The sequence below is a fragment of the Magnusiomyces paraingens genome, assembly GCF_902498895.1.
Source record: "Magnusiomyces paraingens strain CBS 517.90 genome assembly, contig: contig3, whole genome shotgun sequence".
NCBI classification, from domain to species: Eukaryota; Fungi; Ascomycota; class Dipodascomycetes; order Dipodascales; family Dipodascaceae; genus Magnusiomyces; species Magnusiomyces paraingens.
This window is the reverse complement of record NW_022474069.1, coordinates 1,719,091-1,732,389: the sequence shown is the minus strand read 5'-3', so window position 1 is coordinate 1,732,389 and position 13,299 is coordinate 1,719,091. Positions and strand designations below refer to the sequence as shown.

The 13,299-nt window shown below is 33.3% G+C and overlaps 6 protein-coding genes across 6 annotated transcripts; 2 read left to right on the top strand and 4 right to left on the bottom strand.

Annotated features, from left to right (window-relative positions):
- Positions 1-2,346: 2,346 nt before the first annotated feature.
- SAPINGB_P003850 (uncharacterized protein) lies at positions 2,347-4,476 on the bottom strand (the record flags this gene model as incomplete). Its single annotated transcript, XM_031998565.1, has 1 exon — positions 2,347-4,476. The coding sequence occupies one exon, from the start codon at positions 4,474-4,476 to the stop codon at positions 2,347-2,349; it is 2,130 nt and encodes a 709-aa protein (XP_031854456.1).
- A 405-nt stretch (positions 4,477-4,881) lies between these two features.
- SAPINGB_P003849 (uncharacterized protein) lies at positions 4,882-5,622 on the bottom strand (the record flags this gene model as incomplete). The annotated part of the gene is made up of 1 exon (XM_031998564.1): positions 4,882-5,622. One exon carries the CDS (start codon positions 5,620-5,622, stop codon positions 4,882-4,884), a length of 741 nt encoding a protein of 246 aa, XP_031854455.1.
- Positions 5,623-6,153: 531 nt separating this feature from the next.
- On the top strand, positions 6,154-7,956 carry SAPINGB_P003848 (uncharacterized protein; the record flags this gene model as incomplete). Its single annotated transcript, XM_031998563.1, has 1 exon — positions 6,154-7,956. One exon carries the CDS (start codon positions 6,154-6,156, stop codon positions 7,954-7,956), a length of 1,803 nt encoding a protein of 600 aa, XP_031854454.1.
- A 74-nt stretch (positions 7,957-8,030) lies between these two features.
- SAPINGB_P003847 (uncharacterized protein) lies at positions 8,031-9,101 on the bottom strand (the record flags this gene model as incomplete). The annotated part of the gene is made up of 1 exon (XM_031998562.1): positions 8,031-9,101. One exon carries the CDS (start codon positions 9,099-9,101, stop codon positions 8,031-8,033), a length of 1,071 nt encoding a protein of 356 aa, XP_031854453.1.
- A 1,546-nt stretch (positions 9,102-10,647) lies between these two features.
- On the top strand, positions 10,648-11,037 carry SAPINGB_P003846 (uncharacterized protein; the record flags this gene model as incomplete). The annotated part of the gene is made up of 1 exon (XM_031998561.1): positions 10,648-11,037. One exon carries the CDS (start codon positions 10,648-10,650, stop codon positions 11,035-11,037), a length of 390 nt encoding a protein of 129 aa, XP_031854452.1.
- A 1,070-nt stretch (positions 11,038-12,107) lies between these two features.
- SAPINGB_P003845 (uncharacterized protein) lies at positions 12,108-13,190 on the bottom strand (the record flags this gene model as incomplete). Its single annotated transcript, XM_031998560.1, has 3 exons — positions 12,108-12,919; positions 12,984-13,021; positions 13,162-13,190. The coding sequence occupies 3 exons, from the start codon at positions 13,188-13,190 to the stop codon at positions 12,108-12,110; spliced, it is 879 nt and encodes a 292-aa protein (XP_031854451.1).
- Positions 13,191-13,299: the final 109 nt, after the last annotated feature.

The window sequence follows — 13,299 nt, the reverse complement described above, 5'->3', positions numbered from 1 at the left end:
TTAGGGTTACCTATTCCTTAAATACCATCACAAGTGTCATTTATTACTCTATGAACGCCAATGACTTTTCAAATTTAAAATTTGATTTATAATTGAGATATCATTTTTACGGTTTCCAAATTAAAAAAGAGAATATTTTATTGGATTTCATTTTAATTTAAATAATATATTTCGTGCGAAAAAATTCAGCTATGGTACTATCTGAAAAAATTATTGTTTTTGGAGTTTTGAATTCACAAAAGGATTATTCAGATGCTATTTTAAAAGCAAATAAAATAAATTCCACCAGGGGACCTTTTTCAGCTCTTATTCTTTTTGTGACGTCTGTCGATTTTTGTTCAAATTTTGTTACTCCAGATATTCAAACGTATATTTTGGTAGATAGAACTAATGTCTTTAACAAACATTCTAAGGCTCTAGAAGAAAAAACTACCTTACTTATTCACGAAAATGTTACAATTTTAGATACCAATTTTGGAGTTTTAAAAACTAAGCAAGGAATTAATCTGGCATGGTTTCAAGGAGCTGACAATGATGTATCTATTAATGAAGCAATAGAATCATTTAAAAAGTTCGCTCCTATTGACATTTTTTTATCTAAATATTATCCTAAAGACATTTTTAAAGGTGTTAGAGATATTGATGAAGATGGGAAAAAGTTCTTCTATTGTCATGATACAGAAATGGTTACAAAAGCCATAACTCCAAGATACCATTTTGTATCACATATAAAAGATCGTAATAACTTGGGAAAAATTTTGAAAAATATATCTACATTTTGTGAACGACCTCCATATTATTCATCGCCATCATTTTTTTCAAATTACCAAGAATCGGATTTAACTAAAAAAGATAGTTTTATTATTTGCAGATTTGTTTCTTTAGCACCTTTTTCTTTATTGTCAAATTTACAAAAATCACTCTCTCGATTTCATTACTCATTTGTTTTGCGACTTCCTTACACTAATGACCTGTGTTCAAAGGAATCAATCATTGATAAAAATAGTGATTTATTTATCACACAGTCTCCTTTTATCAACGGGAAAAGAAACTCTCCAGATGATGATTTAAATTTTTCCAATAAAAGGATGAGAGTTTTTAAAGATGTCAATAAACGAATTGATGTACAACCCCAGGATTGTTTTTTATGTTTAGCCAATCCAGATGTAACAACTCATCTAATTGTTTCAATTTCTGAGAATACTTATTTAACTTTGGCTCGTGGCCCTTTGCTAACACCGGGTGGTAGACATGTTTTAATAGCTCCACTTTTTCATGTTGCTAAATTGGAAAATATTAAGGGAAATTTAAATACAAACGAGGAAATCTTAAAGTGCAATGTACTTAATGAGCAGAAGAAATACGTTTCATCGTTATTAAATACTTATTTTAGTGAAACTGTTTTGAGCTCACAGTTGGTTGTAGCATTTGAATTTTCTCGAGAGAAAAACATACATATACACATGCAAGTGGTTGCGCTTCCAAATGGAGATACAAATACGTTGAAGAATCTTTTCATTAAGTCAGCAAAAAACTTAAATTACCCAGATTTTCAAATATTGAACGAGAACAATAATAAAGATTTTCATGAAAGTGATTATTTGAGTGTTAAAATATATTCAAAAAGTAACTTTAATCAAAAGAACACTGATCCTGCAGTTGACATGATATTAGAGATTACTAAAAAGTTTTCCAATTTTGATTTACAATTTCCAAGAAAAATCCTTGCTGAATATATTACAAGCTTAGAGGATCAAAACATTGATATTTCTAATTGGAAAAAATGCGTTCAATCTCAAAAAAAAGAAAAGCAAGATTCTGATGCATTTAAAATTTTGTTTTCTGAAAAAGAAATTAAAAACTAAATATTTGTTAAGTTCTATTTTATTTTTCTGTTAAGCGAAACTTATTTTGAGTTAAAAACAAAAATTTTCATATATCTTTTTGAACATTAATTCATGATCTTTTTCTCGGTTTCAGGTTTTGAGAATGTTTTGATTATATAATACATCGAGAAAAAATTAGGTTTAAAAAATTGGGTCAAAAATTTTGTTTGGATTTTATGTGTTAATTTTTTCTACTAACAAATTTAGTATGAGAATTGTTTAACAGTATATTTCTGTTATCATATATTATGGTTTAAGTGTAATTTTAAACTATTGAAACACAAACCGAAAGCTAGCAGAAAAAAAACATCAGAATTTTTTTAAAGAAACGGAAGAAAACGGCATACATATTTCAAAGTTAAGAAAAGAGAATAAATTAAACTTACTAACTTTATGGATATAAAAAAGCACCGGGTTCGGTATTTAAGAAAAGACTTTTCCAAATAAGTTTGTTATGAATTTAAAACCAATCAATTTCAACATATACTTTGAAAGACTCTGTTTTACCAAATTCTTTTAAAAGCTTTTTAAATTTTTTTTCTAAGTTATTTATCCGATTTCGAACCATTGGAGCAGCAGTTTGAGGTGAAGATTTACTTGCTCGAATTCTAATCAAAATTTCTTCAATGTATTCAGTGTCACTAGTTTTTTTTAAGCCTGATCTCGAGTTCTTGTTACCATCAAAATTCATTTTAATATCATGAGGTTTATTTGAAAAAGATGCATTAATAGAAAAAATTTCATTGTGTGAAATATCATCATGAATGGTTCCACCAGGGTAGACTCCTCCAACTACATGCATTATGTGACCACAGTAAAGTGCCCACCAAGCAAGTTTGCGAGTAGAAAGAATAGATATCATATTTTCCCGTAAAACAGGATCAGGAAGTTCACCGCCCCACCTTTGACATAAAGCTAGTCCTAATAATATACGTACTTCATGTGATAAGCCATGGGTGTCAGATAGGGCTCCTAAAATAGCAATGTTCAATGCAGAAAGTGGTTGAAGCTCTTTAGGAAAGGAAGAGTGAGCAAATGCAGTATTGACAAGAGCTGGTAATAATCGTGAGTGGATAACATGGGGGACAAGAACCTCAGAATTTTGGTCGTCAACGGGAATTGATTTTTTTAAAAGTTCCAAATAAAGCTGTGAACTTTTGGGTCTTAGTAATCGAGTTGCAACTATTAAAGGGTCTTGCATACGGATATCCTTAGAAAGTCTCTGAAAAAGTACACCTTCACGAATTCCGTCTTGAGAAAAAAGAACTTTTCGTATAGGAGGAAATGAATTTAAAAGTGCTTTTACTAAAAGAATCACTGAAGGAAGTTGGTTGGCCCGTCGTTCAGAAACTTTAAATGCTTTGGTTTTTCCTCCAGCTGATGACCCATGTTCAAATATAGATAAATTGCTGTTATTACGAGCAAAGTCTAAAACTGAATAATGTGAATTTAAAGGGTTGAATTGGTCAATGAGACGAAGTAAAGGTTTGCATGTACAAGCATATCCATTTATGATAGGGATTGGATAGGAATATGGGGAGGAGTGAGCTGGTATAGTTGTTGAATTAAATTCTTCTCTGGATAATAATAAACTTCCAAGACCGCGGTACCCACCCCCAGATACATACAACTTAAACCCCCCAGAATCAATAGCAGAATTAAAAATGTCTTCGGGAATGTTAATAGAGCTGATAGCTTCTCGAAAATGAATTTTTATTTCATTCAAAATATCATTTACACTTTCTGTTGGCAATTCGTTTGATGTGGGTGAAGAACATCTATTTAAGCGGCGAGTAAGAGCTGCAGAGCCGTATGGTAATGAAACAGGGTTATCAGAAATTTTAAGATCACCGTCTATGCAAGAAATCCAAGAGATCTGAGTAGATCCACCTCCTAAATCCATTATCAAGCCTTGAACTGCATTAAAAGAAGAAGCCACACCATAAGCTTTTAACATAGCTTCTTCTGATTTACTAACAATGGAAATTTCCCAACCAGTAGCATTTGTTATAGTTCGACAAAAATCTGATAAATTTGAAGCATCATAGATAGCCTCAGTTGCAACAATGCAAATATTTTCTTTAGGAACCTTGAAATCTTTGCATACGGATTTAAAACGAAGCAAAGCATAGACAACATCATGGATAATAGTTTCAGAAATAGAATTTTTATTTCCAATCACTTTAAAGTCCTTTGAATCATCATGGGTTATCGAATTAGGGGCTTTTGAAGGGTTAACTAAATTCTTGATATTTGTGTTATTCGGAAATTGAGAAACGTTTTTTATATCTGAATTTTCATCATATTCTTCAGAAGGTTTTTTGAGATTCTTCTTTAAATTGTCGGATATCCGAGAGGTGGTTGAAATTTGTTCTAAAGATTGATTTTGGGTGTCAAATAATGAAATTGCAGCCCTATCCTTATAACGGCAGGGAAGAATGCGTGCGTGGATATCACTTGTAGATGATACTGAAAACCTTATACCATTTAAACCTATATCGACAATTGCTGTTAAATCGTAATTAAATTCATTTTCGTTAAAGGTATCAGAAGAATATTTATCTGAGACTCCTTCAAGATGAAATGACATTTATAAATGTAAATAAAAATAAATGAAATTAATAACAATAGATTATGTGTTCAAAACTTATAATAACAGCGAATATATTCAAAAAAAAAAAAAAAAAAAAAAAAAAAGAAGAAGAAGAAGGAACAGTACAGGGTAACCGTTAATAATTACTTCCATTCTAGTCGAAACCCGCCTCCGCAATAACTATCTCTAATATTCATTCTTAGCCTAGTCCTAATAGAGTGATTACAAAATGGAACATTAAATTTTAAGTGTTAACAACCTTTAACAGCTTTCAATATTTCCTCTTTATAATTGTTTAATCGGAAGTTATGCTTAGGTAAAGTCTTAAGTTTATTTTCGATATATTTTGTATTTATTCATCTCGCATTTTTTATTTACAAAAGGGGGTATAAGGTCTCCAGTTTATTCAAATTGTTCAGAAACATCTTGCAGTTGACGATCAATACCTGCCCAGTAGCTTAGCTTCCTAGTCAGTTCAGTAGCCAGACTTAAATCATCCGACTTAAATGCAAGATCTAATTCCTCTTCAATGATAGACATACGCTGTTTATTTTCTTCAACTAGCGCCTTTAGTTCTTCTGGCGAAGAAACTTCATCTGCAGCCTCACGAGCCATTAAAACGTCCATCAAAAAGTCTTCGTCGGTAATTATACTGGAGCTATCAACCTCTTTTTCGGCTCGAGCTTCAGCTGCTTCTTGTTGAGATCGACCTGCATCTTCAGATAAAGGATCTGCAATTCCTTCCCGACAAGCAACTATGTGCTGTGCGCGTCTTAACGGAGATAGTAATGTATGATATGCTACACTTAATTGAGCTGAGCGATTTTCGGCTTTTGTGCGTTGTTCATCAGTGGCAGTCGGTCCTAGTCTATCTGGATGCGCGGTAGCCTGTAGTTGTAGATATTCCTTGCGAAGAGCATTGACTGGTACTTTAAACGGTCCAGAAGGTGGTGGCCCATTTGGAAATGTCTTAGGGAAAAGTGAATAATATGTTTGAGCTTTAGATTTTGTTGAATTCAAACGGTGGCATGGTAAATGAAGTGGTTTAAAACAAGGAGAAATGTTAACGATGGCCAATGTGACCCTTCGATAGGTAAATAAACCGGTTCTGTTCATAATATTCGATGGTCTTAAAATTGTCATAAGTTTGCAATGTTGGTCAACTCAAATAATTAAAGATAGCAACTTGAAAATATTAATGTCAGGTTATTAACACTTGTGTTGAATAATCTTTCAGTTGCCCTAAATATTATAATAATAATTAGCAAAAGCAAGCAAATACCAACAGTTTTTTCAAGATACAGTAGTACTAATTATTACAATTACATGTAACAGAAATTATTGAGATAACACTTGAAGTAACTATTATAGTAATGCTTTAACTATTGTTTGCTTTGTTTTTATTTAACTAAAACCAAAAGAGTACGTCTGCAAATAGCGTCACACAAAATTGATCATATTTTTATTTATAATTAAAATATTTAAAATACTTAAAATATTTAACTGGTTTATTGATTAAGATGATTACAATTCATGTTATTGCCCCCATGTTAATGTTAAAATAATTCATCAGAAAACTTCTATCATTTTACAAATTTACTCTATCTTTTTTTAATTTTAGTTTTTGTTTCAATTCTCTAGAACACTAAAGGTTTAAATTTAACAATTTGAATCATGACTGATGCCAAAGTCACATCTGTTACATCCTTGGTTTCGTTAAAAACTTCTAATCAAGACTTTGGCAAAGCACCAATATCTGCCCGTTCTGTCGTTAAATGGGCTGATTACATGGACAATCGCCATTGTGGTTATTGCAATGGAACTTCAACTAGCTCTAAATCAACAGAACGCCAGGGAACCTCTCTTTATTCAATTAATATCGACGACGAGCCTGTTTTATCGTCCGACCGGCTTATGAAGGATTCAAATGTTTCGGCTGTTCCTGTAGAGGTTTACTCAGAGATGCTTAATCGGGGTTTTAGAAGATCAGGAAACACGTTTTATAAAATTGATCAGCGTAATAGCTGCTGCCCACAATACACGATGCGTTTGATTGTTTCCAAATTTAAACCATCAAAAGACCATAGAAAAGCTCTTAATCGTTTTAATAGATGGGTTTTGGGAGAATCAGAAACAAATTTATTGAGTATATCAAGTTCACTTTATCAAAATGATAGTCATGACGGATTTAAAGTGAACCTTCAAAACAATAAAAATGAAAAAATTTACTTTAAAAAAAATAAAAAAAAGTTGGCTGAATACAATCTTCCATATAACGTTCATCGTGTTGATGCAGATTTCGATCATCTTCAATCACAAAGTAGAGATCCAGGTCTTTATCTCACACCAAATGATTTTTCTTTTGAGACTGTGATTAGCAAACAGCAAAAAGAAATAGCCCAAACAAAAAATTCTATTGAATTTAAATCTATTTTGTATACCTGTCGGCCACAATTTGAAGTATTTTTAAAGATTCCAATGGCAACACAAGAAAAGTTTGAACTATATCGCAAGTACCAGGTTGCAATACATAAAGATTCTTTTGATGAGGTAACTATGTCATCTTTTGATCGATTTCTTTGTCGTTCACCTTTGAATTCAAATAAATATCCATCAGATAAAGTTCTTACTCTACAGGATATAAAAGATTTGGGAGGAGGAACATTCCATCATGAATATCGGTATATGGGCAAGCTAATAGCTTTTGGAGTTTTAGATATTTTACCTGGCAATTGTTTATCATCTGTCTATCTTGTTTGGGATTCAGACTATTCTGATTTAGAACTTGGAAAGATTTCAGTATTACGCGAGGTTGTCTTAACCCAAGATTTACAATTACCTTATTATTGTCTGGGATTATATGTTCCATCGTGTCCTAAAATGCTTTATAAATCATCTTTTCATCCTACAGAGCTTTTAGATCCCATGGCAATTCCACCAAGCATGTTGGGCTGTCAAGACAGTTCAAGTCACAATAAAAAAGATACCATTTGGTCAACTTCTGGGGAAGACATACGGTGGATTCCATTTGAAGAATTTTCGACTCGCTGGAACGTTGATGGTACTCATACAGATTGGTATGTATCAGTTTTAGAAAAAAAAGGTCTTCTCCCTCAGAATGCACTGTATAAACCCCCAGACCTTCTTTGTGAACCTGAACGCGTTACAAATATATTAGGAGCAGAAAGCTACCCCCAATTTTACATTGAACGTACTCCTGTTTTTGATGTTTGTATGCCTGGAATAATTCCTTTTGATAGTCTTGTTCTATCTCTTAAAAATTGCTTTGACATGTTTTCAGAAATTAATGTATGTTTTAAAGCAATCACTAATGGAACTTCTTCTGAATTTATACAAATTACGTTAAAGCAACTATTGGATTATAGTTTTAAGCCTGAAATAGTTGAAATTGTTCTTGAATTTATTGCTGCGATAGGGTTAGATTTAGGACCATATTTTGCATTTCGATTGAATTAATGACTTAATAAAATAAATATCTATAGAATAGTTAGGGTAATAAAATGGTGTATCTGTCATGTTTTTTTCTTAATTCACAGATCATTTTTGATAGAAGAAATTTTAATTATTTCGCCAGGTTTGAAAGGAGGAAGGCCAAGATATGGGCAACTGTCACAACGGAAAGCATCACCAAGAGCACAAGAGCCACAAGAGCCAACGGGTTTTCCAACAGCAACAGTGAAATCAATAGCATAATCATCGTCCTTATTATCTCCATCAAGATTAAGAATAACAGCATTTTGGTTTTTGCGGTGTTCTTCTTCTTCTTGAATTTCAAGTTCGCGTAAACCACAAGTGCAATCTCTGCATGCTTTGCGACGGCGTTTTCCAGGACCCGGGTCGCATCTGGGAGGAAGAACAATAGGTTTAGATAAAGTTTTTGCTGCTTCTATTAATAATGCGTTTTCGTCAATAAGACCGTCATCCATACTATCATCATTATCATCAAAATCATCACTTAATGTCAGCTTCACAACTCCGGAAGAAATATGATCAGTATTATGAGGTAAAGATGAAATAGCTCCTTTTTCAGATATGTCCGTTTGTTTCCGTTTAAAAATAGGAAGCTTCTTTTTAGAATTAATTGTTGTATTTTCCACCGATTCTTCAGGCTGTTTTTTGGATCGTCGATTTAAAAGAGTAGCAGCTGCAGTTGATTCTACCAACTGGTGAGGTTTAATAAATGAAAGTTTGTCTTCTGATTGCAAAAAACCAGCAACAATGGCTGAAGTAATCATTTTGGGTGTGATTACAGGGATGTCCTGAGAAGAATCTGAAGAAAGTAATATGGTTTGTAAGGTGCCATTGACTTCAATAGCTTCAAAAAGAGAACTCAATACACTTTGAGTGGCAAACAAATCTTCTTGCTCCTGAAAAGAGCTGGGTAGATAGTAAACTGTAGAAAAATAACAGCTTGGAAGTTTCGCTGCACCATTTGAGATTCGATCAATAACATGGCGGTGAATTTCGTTTGAGGTTATATTTTGCTTGAATTTATTTGTGATTGACTCAACAAGCGATGGACTCTTAACAGTGTCAGAAGTCAAAAGTAATAAAATTCTGTTAACAGGGGTCGTTAGAATGTTGGAAGTTGGTTCAGGCATAATTTATAATGTCTTCTTTTTGTTGTTTTATATCTAATATTTAAAGAGGGGAACTCGTGTCTTATATAGAAATATATAAGAATAAAACAGAAAAAAAATTTTTTTTTTAATTAGTAATGAATAATAAATGAGCCTGGTTAAGACTTGTTAAATTTCAAATACTGAGGTAAGATTTGACTAAATACGAGTGTAATATGAGTTGCAATTTTAGTTTAACTTAAATTTTAAAAATATGTTATGTACTTTTTGAGCCAATTAAATATAGGTGTTTGTAATTAGGACTTACAACTAAAACATTACGCTTCATTTACATCTATAGAACATTAAGTTAAATATGCTTAACACCCCCTCATTCCCCCTCCCAGGCAATGGAACTGAAAACGTCATAGATTAATATAGTAATCTATATTAAGTCTTCAGGACCATGGCTAGGTGGCTCGTCTAATTCCCTAACTGGCTGGGATGCATACGGGCGGAGGGGGTGTCAAGCCTATATATATTAGTCAACAACTTGCAATCCAAATTTTCTAACATTTAATGAATATTTTTTTTTCCCTCATAGACCTAAACATGAAAATATAATACCTGTATATTAAAGAATGAAGGGCAATGGTGCTAGCCCAATAACTGTTGCTTTACAAAAAAGCAATAGTTATTTTTTTAACGGAATTACATAATCTATTAAGTTCTGCCTTATTTCTATTGTACAACAAAATATTTTTCATAATTTAATCGGCATTTGCCTTGTATGTTATTTTCGCTCTTGGTGTACTCAGTAATGTACTTGGCGAACTTTCCATGTCCTGTTTTCAACTGAATGGTACCAGACAGAATGAATATAGGGCCTTCCGTAGATTTTTGGTGTTGTAATTTGTCATTGTCGGTTTCTAATTTATTGTTTGGGTATGTACCATTGTACCAGGGTTAGTGGAAACCTTTTGATGCCTTATAAAGCATGAAAATGCTGTCATTTAATATAGTCATTGCGTTTTGAGAATAGAGTTGCGCCGATTTTGATAGAGCCTGATAATGTGGTTAACTTTATTCAATCTCTTGTTAGCTTCGGTGGCAAAGCTTCCAGCCAGAAGTTGGATTTTGGCTGGGTTGTCACTGTATGTTTTCATGAGGCCGTAAAGGCAAAGGATCGCTCTTCGAGCTAGGTGTGTAGCGAGAGGACACTTGTTTTTCTATGAGGGATGAAAATTGTTGTGGTGTGAAGCATTCTTCGTATAGCTATGTTTTGTATTAACTGGATAGAGTTGCCCCATTTTTTTAACGCATGACATTGGGGCTATGCCCCCATCAACTTTAGTTAAATCGAGTGATTAAAAGAGGGGAAGTATCAAAGTCACACGACCCCATTTGACCTGAAGTCGATAACAACACTAATTGTGGGGTTGCGCAAGAAAAACTATAAAAGCATGAAAAAAGTCCACTTTTCAATTTTTAAACATTCCTATTAACATACGATTCAATTTTTTTAAACCCTCACCGCTTTATTTATTATTAAACTTCTTTTAAATATTTCCAAATCTATATCTTCAATATGACTAGAACTGTTCGCACTTATTCTAACTCATCCGACGAGCCTCGCTATTTTGCTAAGGCGGGCCACTCTGACCAAAACCCCAATTCAGTGAAGAAGAACGGTCATGGTCGTTGCAATTGGGGTGCTCCTGGGGATGAGGTTGAAGATGTTGCACTTTCTGGAGAATTTAACTTTTCCAATGCCCGTCGTCGCTCTAATTCTATGTCACGTTCTCAACAAGCCAAAGAAATTAGGCCGCCACAGTTTGAGTCTACAATGGCAGAAGAAGAAGAAGAACTAGAGGCTTTCATTGAAGCTTCGAAAAATACGGATGAAGCCCAGTCCACGACTTTGGTTTCGAGCCCAAACAAAAAATCTTTGGAAGAGGAATCTTTTGAAGAGGAATGACTGACGATAGATTCTTTTAATGAGTAATGACTGAAATGTAACTTGTATTATAATATATTTGAATGAACGTTGATAATCACTGATGCTTTTAATTCCAATATAGACTGCAAGAAGGATGTGAAAAGTCATAAAAGAAAAAATATTAGTTTTTGATCCTAGAATTTAGCATTTGACATGTTGCTCACCAGATGGCGAAGTATTTCCTTTGTCCTCTCTACAGAGAGAAAATCATGAGGTTGAAGAAGAATATTGCAGAAATTCCTCATGCGAGAAAGGCCAAACAATGTCTTAAGCATTGTGGGGAGAGAATCTAACATAGTGATAAACAATCATTAACAAATCATTCACAATACAAATTTTACCAACACTTTTCCTTCAAGTGCTAATTGACAGAAACAAGTCTCTCTATGATGAGTGAAGAGCACCCTAGTAAGGCATGCACTAGACGTGGAGCAGTGAAACCCAAGTTGTTTCTGCGTGAGCACATCTACCATTATGACTCTGGTAAAATCTCCGTTGACATCTCTGTCAACGGATCCAAAAACTTCCTAATCAATTGTCTGGATTCATCCAAATAGAATTTATTTTAAAACAGAGAAATACGTTTGTGTTGCTTTAAAAAAGTCAATGCCATTTTATGGCTCATTTTCATGAATATTCATAATACCATTAATGGTTTTTTTTTTTTTTGGATCGGACTATCGTTTAAAAAATAACACATTTCAGCCGTACAATAATGAAAAGTCATAATTAAGCATATAAATTTTGATTGAATTAAAACAAAATGAAACGTAGGTTTAGATATAAAAAATATTTACAGAGTAGTAAGTGTCAAAATTAAATGACTAAAAAAGACAAATAAGAGCCTTCAGTATGGTTGTTTGTTGGAGAAATATTTGAATGTTAAAAAGATGACTGAGAAAAGCGAACAAAAATGGCAGTTTTTAACCAAACAGGAACGTTAGCCAGGTTTTAAAGGAATTTCTGTACTATTCATTCATCATTTTTGCACCCAAAAAACTTCAAATCATCAAAATGAAATGATTGTGTTTTATTTTTGATGGTAGTCATTACCCTAATATTTGTTCCTCTTCTTCAAACTCCTTCCCCTCAGAGCTTTTAATATTAATGTCTGGATTGAGTGTCTCAACAATTACCATTGATAAAACACCTGAAGGCAATGCATGCATCAAGCGAATATGTAAGCCTTTCACCATGGCCCTAAACAAACCTACCTCTTTAATAAGATTTTTAGCCACAGTTATAACGCCTTTTGCATCATCGGGACGAATGTTTTTTATTTCGTCTGAAACAGCAAGTTGTTGACGTGTTTTAACAACATCTAAAAAGTTTGCTGCAGTAGCGGCACTTACAGTGCCTACAACACTTGCGCAGGCGATTAAACCTGGAGATAAATCAGCATATGTTGAATTAGGTGGTAACATATTGTTCACAAGAAAAGTTTTGGCCTTTTCATAGGTGGCCCACCAAACAATAGAATGGGGAACAAAAACCGCGATTCCAATCCAATAACCACGAAAAAACCCCTTTATACCTTCGGTAGCATATATCGACTTTAAAAGCTTGAATGTTGATGTTCCTGATTTTGAAATTTGCATTCGTCCCTTTACTACCTCCATTGGTGTCCAAATAAAACTACTGGCTAACTCAGCATTTGTCCCGCTGATAATATAGTTCGTCATGGAATCAGACCCAAAATATGGTGTGAGCTCGCGTTTTGACTGTCTATACGCAACCATATATGTTGTAAAAGCAGGTGTGGTTAGTGCGACAGAAGCCCCTAGACCACTCCAGTATCGACGTAGAGGAAGTCTATAGGAAAAATTGGTCGATGTTTGTTGAAGAGTTCGAATAGTATCAACTGAGTCATAAAATGAGAGAATTATATATTAGAAATGTCATTTAAAATGAAGGTTCCCACTTACGAGGATGGAAAACAATTTTGCTTCCAACTGCACCTGCACTAGAAAAATCTGTCAGCAAAATAAAAAAAAAATGTTTAATGATATAGAAAAGATAGTAAAATAGGTATGTTCTTTAAATGCTGAAATTTAAAAAATAAAGTAATATAAATTAAAAAAAAATGAAAATAAAAATACGTACACGGATGCCAATATTGTTTCAAAATCCATATTGATAAGTCAACTGAATATAAGATGATTGAAATATAAAAGGAGCCCTGAAGAATGGTATTGATCTCTAATCCTTAATAACCTACCATAAAAAATTCCGCTATTAGTC